The sequence below is a fragment of the Furipterus horrens genome, unplaced genomic scaffold (assembly GCF_987537825.1).
Source record: "Furipterus horrens unplaced genomic scaffold, mFurHor1.1.pri manual_scaffold_3, whole genome shotgun sequence".
NCBI classification, from domain to species: Eukaryota; Metazoa; Chordata; class Mammalia; order Chiroptera; family Furipteridae; genus Furipterus; species Furipterus horrens.
The window spans coordinates 7,714,756-7,739,271 of record NW_028327173.1 but is presented as its reverse complement, the minus strand read 5'-3'; the positions used below and the strand labels follow the sequence as shown (position 1 = coordinate 7,739,271).

Sequence of the window (24,516 nt, the reverse complement as noted above, 5' to 3'; positions counted from 1 at the left end):
ATAAGCGTATCCAGAAACGTTCCTACGTGTGGCCCCGACGTGATCAAGATTTCTAATCAAAGCTCTGACTCAATGTTATACGCAGTTATCTGTTTTATTTTCAAACATGTCCACTCTGCATTGAGCATCAATACAGATGTGACTAAGAAACCCATGGCCCTGTCCCAGCAGGCAATGGGTCCAGTGTACGACTTGGGGTGGACCGTTCTTGTACACGGTGAGAGCCAAAATAAAAGATGAAATAGACATACATTATCCCCAACTCCTGTTCGGGAATCCGAGTGATGAAACAGAAGGACATTCAGCTCATAAAACTCAAAAAAAAAAGGGGGGGGTGGTGGGGGGAGGAATGGGCTGTGCTTTCCGACTAAAAGTTTACTTTTTCCTGTTTTATGAACTCGTACAAGTTTACAGGACAACATCATAACTGTGTGACCACATTCACAACAGAGCGCCTGCTCGGTAAAAAGACTTTTTGTTTAGGGAAAAGCAGTCCGCTGACCCCTGGGAGGAAACATAGCGAGTTGGACGGTTCTAACACTGAACGGCAGCTTGGGCTCCTTGATTTTGATCTTTTTGATTATGACCCCACAAAAGCGTGGGGGGGTATCATGAAGACTGGGAATTTCTTCTGTTTTTCAGTCCAGCTGCAAGGTTATTTTTGCTTCCCCTATCTTTCCTCTGAGGCAGAAAAGAAATGCTGGAAACCTGAAAGGTTCTCTGTCCCATGCCAGAGGCACACAGAAGGCTTCTTTCTGTCTAGGGACCACCCACGGTTCTTGGTTTCTAGAGGACGGGAGCCTCTGCCACCGCCGGACCTCTAGCAGTCACCTGGGCCATCATCAGCGCTAAGATCTCCATGGTCAAGGACAAAGCAGACCGTCTGAAGGACTTATGTCATGGGGATGACAGAAGGCCACCCACTTAGCTCCCCAACATCTGAGGGAAGCAGTGGGTCAATCTTTGAGTCATTAAGTCATCACTGGAAATGAGGGTAAAGCAAGCCTAGAGGCTGCCCCGTGGCCTTGTTGTGAGAATTTACATTATTACCCAAGTTTAGATTTTCCTACTTGATTATTCACACCGAATCAGGCTTTAAAAATAGACCAAACTAGATTGGAATGTGTACATTTCAACAGATCAGAAACTGCAAGATGCTTATGCCGCTTGCTCACATAACACTAGACCCAAGGACTCCACTGGTATAAATATTTCCAGATTCCTCTGAATTTTAACAACAGAGAATGTTCAGAACAAAGACATGATTCCAGTTTCTAATATCAACGGAATTACATTGTCTATCTTAGTTACAAATCAATTTACATAGTTCTGCTCCATTTCCTACGCTTTTTCTTTTTTAAATCACCTTTTCCAAAATTTATATTTTAAAAAACGTTTCTCAAAAGACAAACACTTCGAGGAGCGAGTCTCGTGAGTTAGCACGCCTTCAGTTACTTTTGCAAGCGGAGGGATCGCCATGGATTTTGAGTGGGGCAGCCAGGCATTTCCATGGGTCATTTCTCCCACGTGCTCAGGGACAGGGGAGGTCGGAAACTTTTTAAAAGCATGTTGGCAGGAGGGCACAATTCTTCAGCTCTTTAGGGCCTGTGAAAACAAAGAGAAAGGTGACCGTCACTTCTTTTACTGGCTCCATGAATAGCAGTCCTGTGAGTCATGTTCCTATTGTCCTTCTGTCTAAGTCTTGCAACTCTGGAACCTGGTGCTCTCCTTTCTAGATCATTCCTCCTCCATGCCTGCTCCCCACATAGCCAGGGTCAGATTCCCAGGCATCTCCAAATACATGGTTTGCAACTGTATTGTGAACCATGTCCCTCAACCCCCCAGATCTATAACATCTGCCCTCTCCCTGTCCCCTTGACACCCCAATCACATATCATCTCCTCAACAGAAGTAAGAAAAAGGTTTCCTCTGGCTATGCATTTGAATGTTCTGAATTCTTAGGGGACTTTGATAAAGAGAAAGAATTCCTTCCTTTCATCAACGGCCAATGCTAGGAGTGCACTACCACCTGTGTGGGTATGTCCAGGGCAGGATGCACAGAGGGTCCCCACCCCAGTAAGATTCCCCATTAGAATAGAGCCCTGGCCCTGCAGCAGATGATCTTCTGGAAACCTCTCACCTATGATGATAGGGAGCCAGGTGACTAGGTATCAAGTTAAAACTTGGTTTGGGTTTTCTCTCAAGTTTAGGTCACTGAAAAATTAAGACAAGAAGTCACATTTGGCCAGAGTTCAATGGGAGTCAACCGAAGAGTCACCTCTGGCTCTGACTCGCCTTTCTTGGAAACTTAAAAGGCCTACGTAGACACGTGTCTTCTGGGAAAACTTCCGACGAAGTACTATGGGGGTAGCGGCTTTTGAACAGGACCTTCATTTAAAGGTTTCCATTAGTTCAAAGGTCGGACCTCTAGACGTGACCCCGTTCACTGACCTCCCACATGGGCGTAAGTTATTTACTTACGAGTACCTTCCCGACATTTTTCGCACGAGCACAATGATGAGTCCGCCAATGAATCCGATGCCCAGTAAGACCCCAACTATGATTCCAATCAGGGTCCCTGTCGCTAAGCCATCTGAATGAGAAGGAAAAACCCGTGAGCCGCGGGTAAACAACGCACCTGCAATACAATGGCCACCACCCCACTGTAGATAGCAAGTAATAATCTACATCGTCCCTTCTGTATTCAGTTTCAGAAGAGGAGACCCTGTGGGCTCTTCTAACCCCGTTTTAAGAATGGAAGGATTTCTGGGTCTCAATCGATGAAGCATCCCATGCGTACCAGGTGGCTTCAGAGTTAATTATCGGGTAGCGCTTGCGTAAAGTGATTAAATTAGCCCCACTTCTACTCCTACTTAACAATAAGTTGTGATATGACACCATTCTCCATAGTTGTCATTAAGTTGTCATTTGTGGTTTTCTTATTTCCAAAGAGAGGCAATTCCCTTTTCTCCCTTAAAAGGTGTTGGAAACCTGTTCTCGGGAAGGCTCTCTATTCTGCGCTTGTTGATTCGAATCCAGAAAAGAATGTAATTCATCACAAAGATTAGGTTCAAAGAAACCTTTCTTTTTGTTAAATCCCAGGAGAATATTTTGATACCCAAATCTAGCTTACCTTTCTCCACTGTTATCTGCGTGTCTTCTGTAAAGAGAGAGATGTAACGATATAGGATTATTAGGATTTAATAACTATAATTTAACAATTGGCAAAAGATGAATTTACCCTAGATGGAAGGGAGCAAAATAAAAGGCAAAGAAGATAATTTCTTAAATAACTTGGGTCAGGAAATGTTTAAGCAAGCTTTGACATGCTCCTGTCTTCAAAACTATTATTATTGAATTTATGAACACCTTATGCCGATGAGTCCCCGGTATTTTTACGTATTTTACTCCTATCTAGTTTAGAGAGCAGAATCAAAGTAGCTGACCCACAGAGGTCTTAAATAAATGATGAAAAAGTTTCAGAGCTTAGGGTAACAAAAGAATCCAAGGCTGCTGATTCTTGGTCCAATGTCAAGCTCATGGAAATCCACTGTAAGAAGGTCTATTTTGAAGAATTTTCATTTTGAGAGCAGTATGCTCTGGTTTTTGGAAGATGTGGCCAAGACTGCGATCTGTCTTGTGACATTACGGTACTGCCCTGCTTTTTCGTTAGGAGCAAAATTCACATCTTAGAGCTCAGTTTAATGAGAGAAAACACTCTGTTTACGGCACTGTGATTTTAGGATTTCTAACTGCAGCCAAATCTAATTTAATACTTACAAGGTGACTTTCATTTACCTATCACATGGGTATCAGTCATTTCCTTATAAGGATCTTCCTGTAAGGAAGTAATAAAATTGCTTCTGGCAGATAATTTTACACAATTCCTATTTAAAAAGGAAATGTGTTTTGTTTCTCCCATCAACCTCTTAATATACAGAGTCCTTAACTCCTCTGGGGTGTTGGGGGCGGTATTTGTTTCTCTAGTTTGCAGATGGAGAACGGTCAAGGTGCCTTGATTTAATGACGCAATGGAGAGAACGGGATCAATCAGGCCTTCCTGAACATCTTCGCTCACAACTTGCAAATGGCAGATACCCAACAGCTTCCCTAATGAGAGCGGACACCAGCCAGCCATCAACAATGAGGTGCTTGCCTTTTTTTAATGACTGGGTGTGAAAGAAGCCCCTCCACCCATGTACCAAGGCTGTCTTCAGAAAGACTCCTTTTCAAGATGGCCCCAGGGTCGGGGGCCCCGGACCCAGCTCTCCCTGTGTGAGCTGAGCCCGCAGCTCTGACGCATTTACCCAGAGCTCAAGCTGGATGTGCTATCCCCACAAAACAATGGTTGAGAGATTGTTGGACCTGAGTCCTGCCCGGAACAAAGGTATCATCCAACCAACTCCCACCATGTCATCCCTGGCTGTCAAACACCAGCAGAGACAGGTCAGCCGTCTGGTTAACATGGTGGCGGCCAATTCCAGCCTCATAACATGCCATCATCACCATTGGTGATGCCAGTGATTAGAAAACACCAAAAATAAAGTTTATGGAAGATTCCTTACTAAATTAGAGCTTATTAGTCCTGTACTCCTTAGCTCCCCTTCAATTAATTACATGACTGTGATCATAAACTGGGTCATACATATGAACATCATTGAACGTGGGCGTTTCATGGGAAAGACATCTGCTGCCCTAATAAAACTACCCCTTAAAAAACCCACATGCTTATAATTACATTTTAACTCATGTGACAGTTTCTCAGAACACTGATACATAAAGCGGGAATGTACTATAAGCCACACATTTTGCAACAGGGTGGGGTGGGGGACCGGACTGAAGAGTAACCATGAGTATTTTCCAGGCAGTCGAGAATTTTTTTAAGGATTAGGAGAGGTCTCCTGGTATGACAAAAAGAATACTCAACTTGAAAGTTTCCATTTTCCTCTGTCAATGAGCTGTCAACTCATGTTACCAGTGATTGATTTGTCTCCCAAAATGTGAAGTGCTTTCCAATGACCAATTATATTGATGTTTCTTTTCTAGCTTAAGCCCTTTTGGTTTCCTCAGATGTTTCAATACTAACCATTTCTTTAGCATCTTGGAGTGAGCTTTAGGACTTATTTTCACAGCACTTTTATGAAGCTTTTGTTTTCTCTTGTGGTAAAATAGAGAGTACACAACATTTATTGCCTTCATCATTTTGGTGTATAATTCAATGATGAAAAGTACATTCATATTTCGAGGCATCATCATCACCACCATCCATCTGCAGAACTCTTTTCATCTCGCAAAACCGACCTCATATTACCATTAAACAATCACTCCCCACTCTCACCTCCCCCCACCCCCAGGCGGCCACCCTTCTACTTTCTGTCCCTATAACTTGGACTCGTCTTTGTACCTCATCTAAGTGGAATCATATAGCATTTGTCTTTTGGTGATGGGCTTATTCCATTTAGCATAATGTTTCAAGGTTTGCCCATATTGTACCATGTGTCAAAATATTCTTCCTTTTACAGGCTGAATAACATTCTCTTGTATGTAGTCACCACATTTTTTTTATCCATTCATCTGTCCATACATTCCATGTTTTAGCTATTGTAAATAACGTTGCTATGAACATGGGTGTACAAACATAAAGCATTTTGTTTTGTTTTTTTAATCCTCAGCAGTGCTATAGATTTTGTAAAACCAGATTGGCTTTTGGGTCTGGAAATGTATATTGACAATGAAGAATAACTTTCTAGGTATTCAGATGTGCATCTGGCTTTAGGTGAGGTCTTTGTGTTTACTGTTATTTAAAGATGGGAATAGCTATCTATCGTGGCTAAAACGATTTATGCAAAATAGCTCATTGTAGTTATCGCAGGGCTAGTTCCTTTTCTCTCCTATCCCTACCTACTACAGAATTAGGGCACTTTTTTCTTTTTTTAGATTTAATCTCTTTTAATAAAGCTCTAGAAATGGGAAGCTATCTTCTTCTGTTGCTGAGTTGTAATGGCCAAGATCTTTCCTCATTCTTAGCAGTGATGGTCCAAACCCCATACTCATGGCAAAGACCCAAGGTCCTCCTCTAGTTTCCCTCCAAGGTGTTCCATTCACATGACTGCAGGTGCCAACTGTGAATCACAAGTACAACCCCCAATCCTGGTAAGAGTGCTTTAGAAACCATTCTTGCTTCATGGGTACAGACATAAACTCAATGTCAGGTGATAAATAGTAGTATAGAATCTATTAAGATTTACATAGGTTGGCTGAGTTTTATGCTCTTGGGTAAAAACACAAAGTTGTTAGTGTAGCATTTTATCAACTTAGGGTCAGGAACACGACACCAGGGACTACTTAACTTGCCCTTGTCAGGGCACAATTACCATCTGTCATTCAAGGTAAAGAGCTGTGTTTAGCAGCCTGATAAATCAGATTTGATTTAGCAACCTAAAACACTGAATTCTGAAACTATCACATAAGGCTTAGTTCAGAATTCACTCTTGTATTCCAATATGTGCCTTTTTGATTATTATATTTGTTCATGGTTTTTGGAATGTACTGATTACATAAAACAAGGTCCATGACTATTGGGGTGACTGGTTTTCTTACCCACAGAGTGACTGGTGGCCACATTGACGGTTGTGGTGCTTTGGCTTTCTTCTTGGCCAGAGACTGTGTTTCCTGGAGTTGGCAGGTCCTCTATGTGGATGTCTGTGTTCTTTGTATTTGTGGGCACCTATTGGAGATGCAAATGAGGCAAAACAGAGTTATAACAAGGTTTTAAAATGCATACGCTGTCTTATAAGAGAAAATAAATTTAAGGTGGCATAAATATATAAAATATATGATAATATAAGTTTCAAGTGAAAACAAGAAAACAAACAGAAGAGTGGGAATAGGAATAAAACCAAGTGGACTCCAGAAATGATGCCATGGATCTTACTTCCTGCTGGCTTCCTAGGGTCTTAATTATTCAGAAAAATACCAGATCTCTAAGCTTTAATTCTTTTTCTTCCTTGAATTTGAATGGCATTTCCTCCCTGCAACATTGGGGGGGGGGGGCACAAGTTATGTTGTATCATCCTTCAGTGCCCTCCCTCTCCCATGGAGAGTAATAGCCTTTATTGAGAACTTACCATGTGCCAGCCCCTTTAAACACCTGATTTATTTTACCAAAAACTCCCTATCAAACAGATCCTATTATTAGATCTATAGTATGAACAAGGCTGAGAAAGATTAGAAAATATGCCCAAATTCACAAACTAACAACAGACACAAGACTCAGAAGTAGTTTTGTTGACCCCAAAGTTTATGTCAATGTACAGTAGCATTCAACAAGTGTGCTAATGACCACAGCCAACAAAAGCAAAGATAGATAAATGGGACCACATCAAACTTAAAAACTTGGTGCATCCAAGAACACAATCAACAAAGTAAAAAGGCAACCTAGGGAATAAGAGAAAATATTTGCAAATCACATGCCTGATAAGGGTTATGAATCACTCCTACAACTCAACAACAAAAAAACTCCAATAACCTGATTTAAAAATGGGCAAAAGGCTTAGACACTTATCCAAAGATAATACACCATGGCCAATAAGCAGATAAAAAGATTCCTAATATCACTAATCATCGGAGAAATGCAAATCAATACCTCCATGAGATTATTGCCTCACACCTGTTAGCATGGCTATTATCAAAAGAATGGAAAATAATGTGTGGGCAAGGTTGTGGAGAAGGCAGAGCCTTTGTACACTGTTGGTGTAACCGGAAATGGTGCAACTGCTAAGGAAAACAGGGTAGAGTTTCCTCAAAAAAATGAGAACGATCACGTGATCCAACAGTCCCACTTCTGAGTATACACCCAAGAGAATTGAATGCAGGGTCCTGAAGAGGTATCTGTATACCCGTGTTCCTAGCGGCACCCTTCACAAGAGCCGGCAGCAACCCAAAGGTTTGTCAATGCTGAACGGATGAACAAAATGTGGCATATCCATAGAGTGGAATACCATTCAGCCTTAAAAAAGGAAATTCTGACACATGCTACAACATGGATGAACCTTGAAGACATTACGCTGAGTGAAATAAGCCAGTCACCAGAAAACAAATACCGTGTGGTTCCACTGATAGGAGGGACTTAGAGCAGTCAAACTCAGAGGGACAGAAAGAAGAATGGAGGTTACCAGAACTGGAGGGAGAAGAAAAAGGAGAGTTATTGTTTCACGAGGATAGTTTCAGATTCGCAAGATGAGGACGTCCTGGAGATCGGCTTCACAAGGTGAATATACTTAACACTATCCAATTGTAGGTACACTTGTAAATGGGTCAGATGGTGAATTTAATGTTACAGGTTTTTAAACACAATAAAAAACATGCCAGTGAGTATCTACTATGTGCTTGGCATGGTTCTCAACCCTGGGAATATACTAGAACAAGGGCCGGCACAGTTTTCTGTAGAAGGCCAAGTGGTAAACATTTTCATCTTGGCAGGCCATTCGGTTTCTGTTGCAACCAACTACTCAGCTCTGCTCTTACAGTAGGAAAGCAGCCTGAGATCATTCTCAACTGCACGGGCATTGCTGTGTTCCAATAAAACTTTATTGACAAAAGCGGGTGGTGGGCCCAATCTGGTGACTAGTTCCCTGACCTCTGGGCTAGAGAGTGACTCCTGAGGGGACTGGGGAGGTGGGAACGGGATTCCCTCAATGGTTGAAGGTGTGGCTTCTATACCCCTCCAATGCCTCCCGGAGCCTAGCATCTTATCTTGCCTATGGCAGGCGCTTAACGCACCTAGGAACTGACTGTAATTCATCAGGTTGAGAATGTGTCAGTTGGGACTCCACAGAGACTATGCCAGTGTGATCCGGGCATGGCTTCTAGTCTGTGTTTATTACTGGTTATAATAAGACGAGAAACTGTGACTATGTATCTAGAAACTTTTATAGCAATGCCAGTACTGCAAGATCCAAGACTTTTCTTATATTGAAAAGTGGACTGTGACAGATTAAACATCTATAAACTTACTTCCCTAACAGTTAGAGAAGCCCCGGTATACACTCTCAGATCACCTGTGATCAGCACACCAGGTAGCTGCTGGCTGGATGAAATTGGGTCGTCACTTTTTTTTGCAAGCCATGTAACAATTCCTTCATATGGTGGCTCCCGCTGATTACAGATACATAGAATAAATATAAATAGATATGTGTGTATATATCCTTACATGCGATTGTATGCCTACAAAGCAAACTCCTCTGTTCCTGGGACGCTCACCTGAGCTGTCAAGCCAGCAGACTCAAAGGGCTCTTCACTGGCACCTGGAATCACTGTGTCATCTTCCACACCTGGATTCACCAGGCCGTCTTCCACGCTTAAGGTCGTAATGCCATCTTCTGGCCGGGCTGTGACGGCTGAGAAAGAAAGACCGAGTCAGGGTTTATGGTGGAAGGAGTGTGGGCAGACCGAAAGGCCTACCTACAATCAGATCATTTTTTCCCATTTCTCTTGAGGATTTGTCGTTGCTGCTGCTGCTACCTTTCCTGCGTCCCACCAACCATTCGCCGTGCCGCACCTCTGGCACGTGGGTGGCCTTTGGTCTCCACTGCCAAAGAAAGCCAGACCCTCCCTGGTATCCTACTGAGGCCGACAGAACAGAGGGATGCACATCTTTTCCGTTCAGGAATGAAATCAGATTTTTTCTGGTGCTACTTCATAGCATGAATTCATGTATTCGGGTTAATGGAATATCATTTGGACCTGAAAAAATTCTACATTAGAGTCACCCTGCAAGAGTTCTAAGGCCACTTTTTGTAGGCTCTATCTCCAGCCTGCTGAGTCAGGATGTTCAAAGGCAGGGTCACCGTGTTTTCCATGTCAAGCTCACTCTCCATTGAATTTTGTGACTGCTGCCTACCTGAGTGACTGGGAGCCTTGGCTTTGACCACTGGCCTCAGAGATTACATAGAGTTCAACCTCTTACTCTACAGTTGGGTTAAATGTCTACAGGGGAAGGTCAGTGACATACTTCAACGGAACTCTTCTTACACCAAAAGCTGGACGACTAAGAGACCTTCCAGCTCTTGCCCCCGGCTGTCCTGCATTAACATTGGATGAATGACCCCGCTGTGTGAAGGAAAATGGTTTCCGGAGGAGCATGGGGGTGGGGGACACGACAGCAGATTGAACAGGTTGAATTCCACAACCGGGCAGACAACAGATAAGAACGGTGGCCTGTTCTTTAGCCTGTGTCGCGATGATCTGATGAACTAATCACGACCGAGCCGCAGCGCCGTCTCAGCTCACCAGATAACCCTCCGCTCATGAAAAATCTGACTCACTGGCCCCAGACTCTGGCCCCAGACTCAGAGGCACTCTGGAAATTCCATGACTACGTGCAGTTGCAGAATAAGGGGGCACACGCACCCCAGGAGCAAGAGGAAGGGGGTGCTCGGGGACCCCTTTGAGTACGTAATGAAAGAGCAGGTGTTCACATGCCGGCCATGCTCAGGTCAGCAAGCAGCCTGAAGATGCTATATGTATTCCTCTTGAAGCTTTGCCGGCCCCACCAAGGGCACTGCCGATAAATATTTGATCACAGCTTCTTTGCTGACGCGCAGACAGAGAAAGTCTCTAGAGCAAACCCGTTTGTTCTCTTTGCATCTTGAGACCTACTCCGGTACCACTGATCACTGGCTTGGATGAGCCTCTTAAGTATATGCATTTATTTTTCATCTGGGCAGCAAAAGACCTTCACCGGTTAGCAACAACTGACCGCCTCCGTGCGTGCACATGGTTGGCCTCCGCTCTGAGTCATTTGCTGGGGTGGGGATAGGGGGGGCAGTCATTGGCTGGCATGTAGGCAATGTTGAATGTTATTTATCAGAGCTCAGGGGGAAATATTCCTTGGCCTGGCGAGTAGTCCTTATTTAAAAAAAAAACAACCACCAAGCACCCCATTTTCTTTTCCTTCTGTCCTGCTTTGAACTCAGTTAACAAATCATCAATTTAAAAAACGTTTTCTGGCACTGTTCAGCACAATCGCTTACTCTGGGGCATCCTCCAACTTTAAAAAACAACAACAAACCACACTTGCTTTAAAAAAAAAAAAAATCGAGCGCTGAATGAAGCTGGTCAGAATTCTTTCACAGAGTTTAGTTCATTGAAAGTGTGCGATAAAAATGCCTTCTGGTTCTTTTCTGCACTTGGCCCGCGGAGCCAAGCACTAAAATGGCTCTGAATACACAAAAGGCGTTTTATGAATGACGCTCGTGATTAAGATGCATGTCCTTTGTCCCACTGCCCTGGCATTCTTTTCGCCCCATGGGAAAGTCGATCTTTAACAAGAGATCCTCGATGGTCTCTCTCCTTATTTTGGCTGAAGGCTGTCCAGGGTGAAGGTTTCCTGCAGCCCAGCTGCAGGGTCACCAAGCCAGCATTTGCCACCTTTTCCCTTGACGGGTGACATTTAAACCACGTATGATGGGTGCCTTAGCTCGCCAATTCTTTCTTCTTCCTAAGACACGTGTGCGCGCAGGCAACACACACAGCTGTCTATGTAACGCCGTGATGAACCTGTAATTACAGTGTCGGCCTGACGCAGTGGACCCACATGCACGCGTGACATCTTTTCCTGCTACACCCAGCCTCACCCAGCTGTGGCTCAGAACCAGTGGAAGTTTCCAAATATGATGGCAACCCATCCATTTACTTTGGGATTTTGGTGGTGTGTGTTATTCTTTAAAAAGCTAGGCCAAAGTTTATACCACCTATGGGAAGATGTGGCTAAATCAATTTTACCTTAAGGTTCTCAAATGTGAGAACAAATAAGAACTAAAGAGATACTTATTGGTATGGAAGTGCTAATTAGGGATCATTTTAACCTTGGCATTAAAGCTTAATATTGCTAAAGAAACTATTCTAGTGTACATGCATTTATGGGATGACATTTCTTTATAAATATTTCAGGATTTAAACACTACCTTCAATCACGCTGTTATTGTCACTGTGTGTAATATCCCAAATTCTTGATAAAAATCTTTGAATAAGTGTTTTCACCCCTTTGGTTTTATTTACACGCCTTTGATTGGTACTAGTGAGTTGTTTCATCTGTTCGTTGGCCATCAGGGATGTCTTCTTTTGTAACCATTTTTCTCTAATGGTATTCATCATTTTTTATAGTTTTATAGGTGTCTTTATAACCCTAAGAATAGAGTCTCTGGAATAAATGCTGCAAACATTTCTTCTACAAGTTGGTATTGGCACCTCTCTTCTGTAACCAGTGAGTTTTGTCGCTAATCAGATTTATTAAGGTCAGCCCTGGCTGCTGTGGCTCAGTGGATTGAGCATTGGCCTGCGAGCCAAGTGTCACTGGTTCGATTCCCAGTCAGGGCACATGACTAGGTTGCACGTCAGGTCCCCAGTTGGGGGCGCAAATGAGAGGCAACCACACAGTGATGTCTCTCTCCCTCTCTTTCTCCTTTCTCCTCTCTCTAAAAATAAAATAAATAAAAAAACAAATAAATATTTTTTAAAAATTTATTAATCTCATTTTGTCCCTTTGATGTTACAATGACCAGACCTACCTTCAAGATTATACAAATATTCACCTTACACTTAATATTTCTATTTGCCTTGGCTTTATTTTGAAGGATGATGTAAAATGGGAATATCATTTGACACCCCCCCCCAAAAAAGATTAGGCTATCATTTCAGCAAACCCTCTGTTCCCCACTGCTTCAGAACGAGCTCACTGGGACAATGTCTTCTTTCTAATAGCTGCGTCTCAGTCATGGGAGAAAGCTCTCAGCACAAGGACCCGCTTACATGGCCCGAGCGCTGCCGGCGGCCCCCCCACCCCCACCCCCACCTACTGCCCTGTCTGCCCATTCCTTCCAGAACAGATCCCTAAATCTGTGCTCCGCTCACCATCAGCTACCCCTTCTTCCTCACAGCCGCTGCCCACTGCCAGATTAATTCCGTGCCAAAAATGTAGCTAGAATTAAGACAGGGCACAGACAGCAGGGGATGAGTGTGTGGCTAGAACAGACGGGCCCTGAGCTCTTTCGGAGAGGAAGGTTCTGTTTAACACAAGAGGCACAGCTAACAACACCCCGCCCCCCTCATGCTGTTCAGCCGTGTAGGGCCTAGACGGTGCCTTCTGGACCAACGGCCTCATGGGCAGTTACACGGGCGTTATTGTCTGCATTTATCAGGCGGGGAAAGAGAGGTTGACGCCCTCCTCGACCCGACTTGAGTCAGGCTCTGAACCCCGTTCTCCAGGAGGCCTTGACCTGGGGCTTCTGTGTCCATCTTTGCAGAGTCCAGTTTCACTGGTTCGATTCCTAGTCAAGGCACGTGCCTGGGTTGCGGGCCAGGTCCCCAGCTGGGTACGTGCGAGAGACAGCCGATCGGTGTTTCTCTCACACATCGATGTTTCTCTCCCCCACTTTCTCCCTCCCTTCCCCGCTCTCTAAAAATAAATACAAATTTTTAAAAATTATTTAAAAAAGAAAGAAAAGGATTGGGAGGGGTGGAGCGCCAGTCCAGCGGAACTCTGCAAGGGGTTTTGATTTCATTTGGAGTGGGAGGGGGAGTGGTATAACCCGATCAGGTCCAGGAGGCCACTCTGGGCGCTGTGTGAATGGCAGGTGCACTTCAGCGACGGCGCTGGGATCGGACTGGAGCAGGGGGGTCGCTCAGGCTCTTTCTGTTGTTCAGGCAGGAGCGGGTCGGTGTTTGCACCAGGACAGGGGCAGCAGGGAGGTAAGGGCCGGGAAGCGTCCAAAGTCATTGCCCACCAATAATGATAAATAACTACAAAACCTCAGAGCAAAGAGTTCCTCTACCACCTGTAACAGCTCTGTTGATAACAACACGGAGCTGCGTGTACTGAGTGAAACAGAACATTCCTATCTGATGTGACGTCCTCTCCTGGGCTTCCCCTCGTTTTATTAGGACACCCACGAAGTCCTCCACGTACATTTAGGTGAAGAGCCTCAGTCCGTCTCTGTCCACACGGGACGGAGAACAGCCCTGCCTCTCCCTGCAGACCTGATGCTGGGACAGTGTTTCATTTTGAAATGGGAAAGCTGATTTTAAAAATAAAGAAGTCGCAGGCTGAGGTACCCTGGGGGTTTTCAAAGAAACCCCGTAGTGTTAGCGGACAGATTAAATGGGTGTCTTTCATGTTGCCTGGTGTTTTCTAACACCTTGGACTGCTCCGGTGTCGAAATACACAAATAAGCCTTTGAAAAAGGTTGACTCCAAGGCCTCGGAATGTTTTTGGTGGCCATTGAGAAGTAGAATCTTTTTTTTTTTTTTTTTTCCTTACAACATCCTAGGAAGTTCTGGTTTTCCCCTGCAGGAGAATTAATAAACATTTAATTCTAGCATCTCCCTCCCCACTGCATTTGGGGTGAATTAATGCTTCGGGGGGGGAAGGAGAGGGGTCAAAACATCTATTTGATAAACAGAAGTAGAAACGCTCGCTTCTGCTCCTTCACCCAGACACAGGCTTTCGCCTGTTATTTCTTTATCATGTTTCAGCATCGTGCTCAGAAGCCTGAAAATCAGTACACCCCAAATTGGAGGAAGATGCCAACACCCCACATTCTCCAGGACACCGAAGGCCACCCACTGTGATCACCGAGACACTCAGACCTCTGTCCAGTCCTTCCTCTCAGTTCCCAGCGTCCTGCTGAGCTGTCTGATTACCACGAAGTGGGTTTCTGTAATGGGAAGCAAGGTGTTGGGACTCTGCTTTCATTTACCACATCTTTCAGGTGACTCCTCCTGTCCTGCAGGCTTGCCCGTCCCCTTCACCTCATGTAGACACCTTCCTCTGAAACACTAAAAGCTCCTCTCTGACCCAAAGCTGTGTGCTGGACCCTCCACTCCTAGCAGACTTTAGGTTGTGGGGAAAACGATCACTGATGTGGCCGGCAGGTTTCCCCTCCACCCTCACTTTTTCTGTGGATCCTGGGAGATTGCTTACTGGATCAAAAGTTGGGCCATGGAAGAAGACCAAGGCAACTCCAAGAAGGCTTGGCCCTGCGACCCAGTCCCGCAGAAACGGCACACTCAATTCTCCTCCAGGTAGCAAAGTGCTACCTAAAGCTCACACTGCCCCCAAATCCCCGATCCTGGCACCGTGTCGTGCATTTTGCAGATGTTTGTTGCACAACCGACTGAAAGAGCGCATCTATAGCCAAGAAGGACATTTCTTTCAAGCGATCCTTTGTATTAAATGCCCAGCAGCCTATCCACTCACTGTCAGGTCCCATCATCCCCTGCAGGCCAAGGCCAGTGATGAGACCTGACTGCCCACGGTCACACTGGGGACAGGTGCCTCTCCCATAAAATTCAAGAGAAACACGCCAAGGCTGGAGCGATCGGAGAAGTGTCACAAGTTCCTCCAGACACATCAAAAGAAATGCTACATATTAAGACTTGGAGCATCGAGAATCCCCTAACATCAGATAGAGGTAGTTAAATCACCCAGGGGGTGGTTTTCTTTGGGATCTAGGTGGGGTGGCCCCTGTGTCATCTCTTGAAGTTGAAGGTCTCTGCAACAGAACATGGGTAATAACGGAAAGAGAGAGACCAGCCATGTATGGGGACATAGTTGAGTCACTGGCAGTGGAAGGAACAGGACATTCAGTCCATCGGACATAATACCAGGCCTGCAAACACACCTCTACGTCCTCCTGGATAGGGCAAAAGGAACTGGGACCTACTCACTGAATACCTTCACAGATGTTTGCAATTAACTCATGACCATCCACAAGGGAGATATTTCATGGATGGCTACTATTTATTGAATTTATAGAATGGCCAAAACATGCTGCCCAGCACTCTCTCCTCATCTCTACAAAAGCCTTGCCGACTAAGACCATCTTCATTTTGTAGGTGAGGACGATGAGGCTGAGGGTAAGCTGCCCACGTAGCCAGCAAGTGGCGATGCAGAGACTAAACATCAGGCTCTGTCAGATTCCAACCCCCCTTCCCCCCATGCTCTAACCACCGCGCCACACAGCCTTCACATGTATTGGTCACTTTTCTGCAGGTCCCTCTACTCACATTTCTTTCTACGTCACATAGAAGGGGCTGGAGTAGAGTTGGAGCTGCCCTGGCCGTGGGCTTCTGGATGCCAAGGGTGCCCACAGGGTCACCCTTCAATTCCATCCAAACCCTTCCTACTCTTCTACCTGACCCAGGTAAAATGCCTCTTCCTTCAGAGCCCACCTAAGGTGCCAGGAGAAAGTCACCTCCTCCAAACTAGTCTAGGATATGATAACACTGGTATTCACTGTTTTCTCCCTACGCGGGTCTGGAAGCTGCTTGCGGCCACATTCCGTCCTGCTGTGGATCTGTGGCCCAGCATGCATGAATAGTCACACTTTCCAGGGTTCCCCGGAGGAATCGACAGAGCCACTCACCCGCAATCACACACAAAAAGGGCTCAGACCTCCTCACGTGGTAAAGCTAGACGCTTCTGGTTGTAACCTCAATTGCAAATTACTCAACCTGGGGAGAGGTTTCTCTCTTGACCAAGAGCAGAATGTTCCCGCTAAGAGGAAATGAGCTCAGAGTTCTGTCGACTGGAATCAACACCTGTGTAATAACTTTTCTGGACTTCACCGGGGCCAGAGTCCCGCACAAAGGGCCGCCTCCTAGGAGAGGCAGCTTAGGGCTTGAATAACCAAATGACTAAAGCCCGGTTTTAGAAGTGCTGCCCCAAGCAAAGCGTCACCCCTGTGGGGGTGGTGGGAGGGTGGGCTGTTCGGAAAACACTCACCATCTGCTGGGAAATAGCTTCTGATCAACTCACCGCCGTCAGCTGAGCAGGCCCTGATTTTGCAAGAGTAAAAAGAGAAGCCCGTTTGGCTCTGACCTCAACGCCCGCCCATGCAGCCTGCAGACTGCCCAGCTGGAAGCCCCGGAGGATGAGGCCTGCAGGAATGTGCAGAATGTGCTGCGTTTCCACGAGCTGCCCTTGGCCTTGATCCTAAGCTTGGGTGGAGAGTCTGAAGTGTGCTGCGGTAGCGAGGGGGACCTCTCTGACCCTCCCTGCCATCTTTTCCCCTTGTCCCAATGAATGGGGAATTTGGGCAGCAAACTTTGTCTCTGGGGCTTATTACCAATGTCATTTTAGTTGAGTATCTCCCCAGGGATCCATCAGCCATATCAAATTGGGTGTCATACTATTACCTCAGACTCACTGTGTCTATAACCAAGTGCACAAAATCCTGCCCCTTCTCAGCAGCCTGGTTTCTACCCTCTCACGCCTCCTACCCAAGTTCTATCATGTGGTTTCTTGTCATTCCTGCCCAAAGGCGTGGGTCACTGAGTTTCCTCCTTCTCTCTCCTGCGAAATATTTACTACAGAGAAACCATATGTTCCTTTAAGTGCTGAGGACGACATAGGTCCTCCTCTCTTCTCTAAGGGGCAAGATGTACACAAACAATAAAGATACGGTGAAAAGACTCGCCAAAGCAATCTTGAAAAAGAACACAGTGGGATTTATGTGTCCCGATTTCAGCACGTACTACAAAGCTCCATAAATAATCAAGGCTGTATGGTCCTGGCATAAGGACAGATGTAGAGATCAATAGAATAGAATGAAGAAAGAGTCCAGAAATAAACCCATACATTTGTGAGCTATTCATTTTGACAAAGTTGTCAAGATAATTTAGTGGGGAATCATCTTTTCAACAAATGGTCCTGGGACGACTGGATAATCTACATGCAAAAGAAGGGAGTTGGATCAGTACTTTATACCACATGTAAAAATTAACTCCAGAATGAATCAGAGGCCTAAATGTAAGAGATAAAACAATGCAACTATTGGAAGAAAGCACAAGAGTAAATCTTTGTGGCCTTGGATTAGGCCACAGCTTCCTAGGTATGACACCAGCACTCTAGACAACAAAACAAAACAAAATAAGTTACCTTAGTCTTCATCAAAAGTTTCAAACTTGGTGCTTCAGTGAACACTGTCAAGAGATTGAAAAGACAACCCACAGAATGGGAGAGTACCTGCAAGTCATACCTCTGAGAAGTACCTAGGGTCTAGGATTCAGAATACATAAAGAATTCAGCAACAAAAGGATAATATAATTTTAAAAGGAGTTAAGGCTATGAATAGACATTTCTCCAAAGAAGATAAATAACTGGCCAATAAGAACACAAAAACATGTTTAACATCTTCAGTCATTAGGGAACGCAAATCAAAACTACGATGAGATTCCACTTCATAGCCATCAGGACAGCTAGTATTAACAACAAACAAACAGAAATTAGCAAGTGTGGGCAAGGATATAAAGAAACTGGAACCCTTTTTTGCATTGTTAGTAGGAATGTAACGTGTACCGTGTAAGTGCGTAAGGGGTCAGGAACCGCGTCCTTCAATTCGGTATCCGTGGCACCATAGTTCTTTGGTCTAAATTCTGTGTCTAACAAATAACAAGGTACGTGAAGAAATCAGCTGGCTGACTTTTCTGGGTGCCTTTGGCTCCCATGGCTAGAGGCGTGGGCTCTGGGGGTGGGCTGCCTACATCCAAGTCTTGCCGTTGCCATTTGCTGGCGCTGTGTCTGTGTGTAAGTTACTAAACCTCTCTGAGCCTCTTTCCTCGCCTATAAAATACAAATAGTTGCTACTGTGGAGCAGATTACTAGGTGAAGCAGGGCCTGGAAAGAGCTGGACCTGTACTAAGTGTTCAGTAAATGTTAGCTGTTGTTACAGAGTTACTGCTATTGACACCATCCACGCAGAATCCAGTTCCCTTAGTTTTACGGATTCAGAAATTTCATCTTATTAGAGGGCTCAGATGAAAATGTTTCACATTACCCAACCTCACCAGAGGCCAGGCAACCAAGTAGTTTATCTAGAACAGGAAATAGTTTCCAATGCTGTATACGAGGCCTGCCCTTCTCCAGAGTGGAATACCTGAGACATTATTTGTTGTTTGTAGGAGAAAGGGTGAGGCCGTTGGGGGGAATCACTCCCAGACGGTGACAGAGCAGGCATCTGTGATTCATCACGGAATCACTGTCCCTGGAATCAGACTCCCACCACCACCAGAGATGACATCCTTCCTACTAGCTGCAAGCAGGTGTAACGTTTGCCTTGCCTGACCTACACAGCAGTTTCTCAAGATAGATCTGTGAACGACATGCATTTCTTGGGCAAGGCAGCTTTGACATCATCAAATCCTTTGGGCAGGACACTCTTCATGGGGTCACAGTTCTGATTATTCAGTGGCGTTTTATTCTCCCGGATGGAGACACCTTGATGAATGGCAGGAAATACTCCATTCTCATCCGTCACATGTTTACACATATTCTAGCATCCCCTCTTCCCGGTTTCCCCTCCATTTTCTATGTAACTGGCATTCCCCAGCATGCTACAAAAGTCACAGTGGCCTTTAGTACCCCAGTGACATTCTCCCTCCACAGCTGGCAGGTCAGGCCCTCTGCACAGAGGTCAGGAGCACATCTTCCTCCGGAAAACTGATCATTCTTTTGGTAGGTGTGCCGTTTCAGGTTCTTTCCCCGCCAGCCTGAAATTTAGTGTTGCCCTAATCATTTCAGTCTGCGAGTCTGCAGACAGCGAGGTGGGTGAGGTGGGCAGGTCTGCAGGCTTCCCTCTGGACTTAGCTTGATTCCAGCTGGATCGTCCTCAAAGGACAAAGCCGTCTCCTCTGGGGCAAAGGCAGTGAGCCAGGAGAAAAAGAGAGCGTGCCCACCCAGTGTGCTGAAGCTGAAGGGAATGCCTGCCCAGACTGGCCCTGTGTGTGAGCAGGCTGATTGGTGGGTGCTGGGGTGAGAAACGGGGAAGGAAACAGCCACCTCGTCTTCCCGCCGCGGATGAACTTGGCACAGTTCCTGTGGTTCCCAACCTGGCTCCATCTCACAGCCCTCGGATAAAATGCCTGATCACTTTCTTCCCCCACCCCGCCCCCAAAGTTTTCAGACATCAGTAAGGAAAGGATTCAGACATACAGTCAAGAGCCGCTTTACATTTTGCTCACTCCACAGGAATCCTAACTTATCTCAGTAATTGTTTACTTGGCTTTGGAAGTACCTGCCCTACCTGCCTCGTCCCAGTCTCCCCGCCCCCTCCAGTCATTTGATTCTCTTGCAAGGAAACACTCTCACTAGCTATTTCCTCGAGAGGTGTCAGGGTGGCAGGCTACTTTCTGATTTCTCAAATGAGTGTCGCAAGAGTGGTGCTAAGTATTTGAGCCTTCACTCTCTCTCTGTCCTCCCCGGTAAGATTTCCACAAGTTCTAACCTGGCAAGCCTCTGCTTAGACACCAGAAATATGACAAATATTCAGATAAGTCCATGGAATGGAATGCACAGGCCTGCTGCGGCGCTGGTGAGGAGCTCAGAGAGCTTTATGATGTGAGGTGCACATACAAGTCTGCCCCTAGCACTGTACCAAGCACTCTGGGGACACTGAATTGCCATTTGGGGGATGAATTAATGGATCCCATTGTAATTACTGTGACAGCTTCATTCTTAAAGGAATATTGTGGTAAGAATTGAGTATAAAGAACTTCTTATTTACACCTCTTAAAATTTTTGTTCTCACGTTTAAGGAACTTAAAGTGAGGTTAACTTTTAATTTCAAGTTCAACCTTTGTGTGTATGTAGGGTTCTTTTCTTTTCTTTCTTTTTTTTGGGGGGGGGGCAACATAATGTAGCAAAAAGAGCTTGAGATTGGGAGTTAAACCCATTTCTGAATCCCAGTTCTGGTATATTCTGAAGGTAATAATATACAATTTAAGAAGTTGCAATGATTAAAGAGACCACGGTGGGGAATGGGAATGGGAAGGAGATGGTGTCCTTCCCACTTGGACAAACCATCTACCATGACACCAAGGTTTGGGGTCATTTTATTTTTTTAATTCATTGTTTGAGAGAGGAAGGGAGGGAGAAAGAGAGGGAGAGGAACATCAACGTGCGAGAGCTACATCGGTCGGTTGCCTCTCGAACACCCCCAACTGGGGACCTGGCCTGCAACCTGCAACCCAGGCATGTGCCCTGACTGGGAATTGAACCGGCGACCTTTCGGTTCACAGGTCAGCACTCAATCCACAGAGCCACACCAACCAGGGCTTTTGTTGGGAGGGGGGCGGGGGGTGTCTTTACAACTCTCATGGGTTACTCATGGGCCACTGATTTCAAAGGCCAGAGAACAAGAGAAGGGGGCCTCATACCTCTGCTCAGCCAGGGTCCCTCCCTATGAGCTCTGTCCTGACTTAGCCTTCTCATGCGTGAATCCTCTTTTAAAATGTGCTTTTCTGTGTTACATGCTCTCTTGGATTTCCTGCACCAGTGTAATGGACAGGCCTCCCTCACGAGGGCTCTCGTAGACCTGGCCTTTAGGAAACACTCGATTGAAGCCCCAAGCGGCACAAAAACTCTCAGCAACTCACGAGGATTTCAGGGCCTCCAAAACTGGCAAGCGTTTCGGGGAAATCACAGGGAAATTTGTTTGCTGCATGATTAATCCTGGGTGGATCGGTCCCGGAAAAGCACATGTGGGTTTGCAGCAAGCAGCGGCCTGCAGGATTTCACCAAATAAACAATCTAACTCATGCAGGGGCCCTGAAGTACGTGTTTTGGATGAAATTTCAGAGCGAGGCTGGTCCCAACGACAGAAGAAAATGCCAGACGTGTGGACGACAGCGCCTTTGAACCCACTAACCTCCAAAGAGACAACGCATGGGACCAGCGTGTAAAACTGAACTGGATGACGTATAACACCGGGTGAGGGAGGCGCAGGAGGGAATAGGATCCTAGAAGGATAATAAAATTCATCACCATCATTACCCCCAGCCCTGCTCCCCAACAAGAGCCAACAATAGCTCAGCTCAATGAAGTTATTCATTCATATGCAAGTCGCCTCCCTCATTATCCTCAGACAAAACCCCTCGGGGGGCCTCAGCTCCTTGCCAGCAAGCCAGCAAATCAGCATCCACACACAGCCACCCCCCTGTCATGGCCCAGGGACTTCTGTCTTGAGCAGTCCAGGGCTGTTTTTTCAGACAAGGTTTACCAACACCCTTTAGGAGTAACTTTGATGCTTAGAAACCGGCTTAAAGATAATTACAGCTAACCCTTCCCTGGGAGCAAACTGAGGGTGCCACCCAGCTGCCCTCTTTCCTGAGCAGGGCTGGGACGTGGCTCAGTGTGGGGATCTCCCACACCTTGTCCTGGTGAGCATAAGATGGTGTCATTTTGCACACTGTCTCGCCAATTAGGAAACTTAAGTGAAATGCAGAGTTGCATATACCACAGCGAAAAGAGAAGTGCCAAAGATAGCGCCAACATGAATAGCCCGAGGGCCTGCGGGAGAGTGGCTCCTGCTCTCGGAAGCCGGCAGACAGTGGGCACAGAGCAGGAGCCTTGTATCCTTTCCTTAGGGCTGGGGATTTCTGTCTTGGCGGGGACTATAGAAGCCTAAGGTTAGGTCCATTCCTCCTTCAAGCCACTCCCTCCAAGGGTTCCTCTGGAATAGGGGCTATCTTGAGCCTCCGTGTGGAAAATGTAAATTTACCTTTCAGAGCACAGCTCAGCAATCTCTAGCTCCAAAGATCACTAGTTAGATTACAACTCCTTCAACCAATGTTTAGTGAGCAACTACTGTGCGCTGGACTTTGGAAGGCTAAGACATGGCTGTGTCCTTGGGAGCCTGTGTTCTTTTGGAGGAAACAGATAATAAAACCCAAGAAAAGAAATAAAATATTGACAAGTGTCCGGGATGCCACCAACTGGGCAGCAAGAGGCAAGGGCTGAGAAGAGGATGTGGGAGTAAGAAAGGGACAGGGACTGGAAAGACGCAGATGACCCGGCAGGCAGAGCCGCCATCATCAGATCTAAAGTATTTGAAATCTGAGGAGTTACCGACACTCACGCACGTAGTCATTGGCACCATTGGCCAAGTTCAACACAGGGCCCCAAACCCACTGAAACCTCAGGGTCACAGCCATGCTTCATTCCCCGGTGCCACTCGGTCCCTCCCTCACACACGATCCTCCATGCAGAGGATCCCGGGCCTCTTCCAGCCCATCCCCAGGGATGGGGCCCTGAGTGTGCCTGGCAGGCGGGCACACGGGGTGTAGATTGGCAGCCCCCAGAGGGAGACCCTGGCTGCAGAGGGGGAAGCCTCCCCCACATCCAGCTCTCCTGAACGTCCCTCCCCACGGCCTAAGGCCAATGTCTTCAGAGGCCGTGGACACCCCTCCAATACGCAGCCCTGTAGGAAAGCCCAGTCCTGGCAGCAGGAAGGCTCCTGGCTGTGATCCGTCGCCCTCTCTCTTATGAGCTGGGCTGAGCAGGGCATGACAGGAATTGCACTGACTGTGAGGGAGACCCCCTGTGTTCCCCACTTTTGCTGCCTGTGGATTCGGGGGCCCCTCCTCGCATCCGTTCAGCTCTTTCTTTAGGACCTGGCACCAGCTAAGCCTCTGCCTCGCCCTGTCCCGGGTCCTCCAGACTGGCGTGCGCTCACACACACTGCGGGCTCCCCGCTGCCCTCCTGGGCAACCGCAAACACCAGGCCCCGGCATCCCAGCGAGTCCCGGCTCGCTGGTCCCCAAGAGCAGCCGCAGGAAGGCGCTCGCCCTGGGTCTTACCTCCTTCTGCCGGAACCCAGAGCAATGTCCTTCCCAAAACCAGCAGCAGAACTGGCACCTTCCACATCTTTTCGGTTAGCTTGTCCTCTGTGGGGCCCAGCAGCTACTTTCTGTGCTGAGGGAAGATCAGAAAGCCCCGCAGCCACAGGCCCTCGCCTGGCCGAGCGCGAAAGGGGGGAACGGAATGCGGGGCGCAACAGTCCCAGCGCAGGAGGGGTCCCCAAGCTTCCTCCGCCCGTGGCAGCCTGCGGAGCAAACTTTGCAGTCGGGAACTTTGGGAGTGAAGGCAGCATTTATCGCTCCCGGGGAGGGCGGGAGAGCCGCGCTGTAAGGTGGTCTCAGTCCGGGGCTCACTAGGACCTCCCTCTTGCTCTGTTTGGCCAGCGCAAAAACGATGACCTCAGGCCAGGTTTAAAGTTACAGGGCCGCAGCTGGGGGGGCTGCCAAGACGTGCGGAGGAGCCCGGCCCTAGCAAAATTGGCTTTTACTGTGTTCCCCAGCAGGCGGGAAGGGGGGCGCCTACAATACGCGATTTCTTAAAAAATTAACTTCAGTTATTCTGTTTTTTCAGCGCAAGGCACAAGGCTAGGTTTTTCTTGTTATGAGGTGTAAAGGGGTTTCTTGTGTGGCCAGTCGTTTTAGAACCAAGCATGGGATTGCTCTTGTAAATATTGAATTTGATGGCTTAAAAAAAAAAAAAAAAAAAAAAAGTGGCCGTCCTCGTCTGGGTTGGCCAAGAGGAGGCTCGCGCGGGCACATGGCGCCCTTGTCCAGGAGGGACAGGAGGGGGTGGGCTCCCGAGCGCTGCCTGAGAAGTGGCGGGGAGCTAGGTGGAGCTGGTGCCTTTGGCGTTCTTGTGCGCACTCCTGCGGGTGGACAGGC

The 24,516-nt window shown here is 46.7% G+C and overlaps 1 protein-coding gene across 3 annotated transcripts; it reads right to left on the bottom strand.

The window, feature by feature from the left end:
• Window positions 1–389: 389 nt before the first annotated feature.
• PDPN (podoplanin) lies at window positions 390–23,984 on the bottom strand. 3 transcript variants are annotated; one of them, XM_090268620.1, is made up of 6 exons: window positions 23,635–23,984; window positions 9,262–9,398; window positions 6,601–6,727; window positions 3,134–3,160; window positions 2,482–2,593; window positions 390–1,605 (listed from the first exon to the last, which is right to left on the bottom strand). In XM_090268620.1, exons 1-6 carry the CDS (start codon window positions 23,699–23,701, stop codon window positions 1,599–1,601), a joined length of 477 nt encoding a protein of 158 aa, XP_090124746.1. In that variant the 5' UTR covers window positions 23,702–23,984; the 3' UTR covers window positions 390–1,598. The 3 variants fall into 3 exon arrangements, with proteins under 3 accessions (XP_090124746.1, XP_090124747.1, XP_090124750.1); XM_090268621.1 differs by having other exon boundaries at window positions 2,488–2,593; XM_090268624.1 differs by lacking the exon at window positions 3,134–3,160.
• Window positions 23,985–24,516: the final 532 nt, after the last annotated feature.

Excerpts from the sequence above, each read along its gene's own strand:
- PDPN (XM_090268620.1), bottom strand. The coding sequence starts at position 23,701 with ATGTGGAAGGTGCCAGTTCTGCTGCTGGTTTTGGGAAGGACATTGCTC. Across the intron at positions 9,399-23,634 it reads CTGGGTTCCGGCAGAAGGAG|CCGTCACAGCCCGGCCAGAA; the intron begins GTAAGACCCAGG and ends TTTCTTTCTCAG. Across the intron at positions 3,161-6,600 it reads GGCCACCAGTCACTCTGTGG|AAGACACGCAGATAACAGTG; the intron begins GTAAGAAAACCA and ends CTCTCTTTACAG.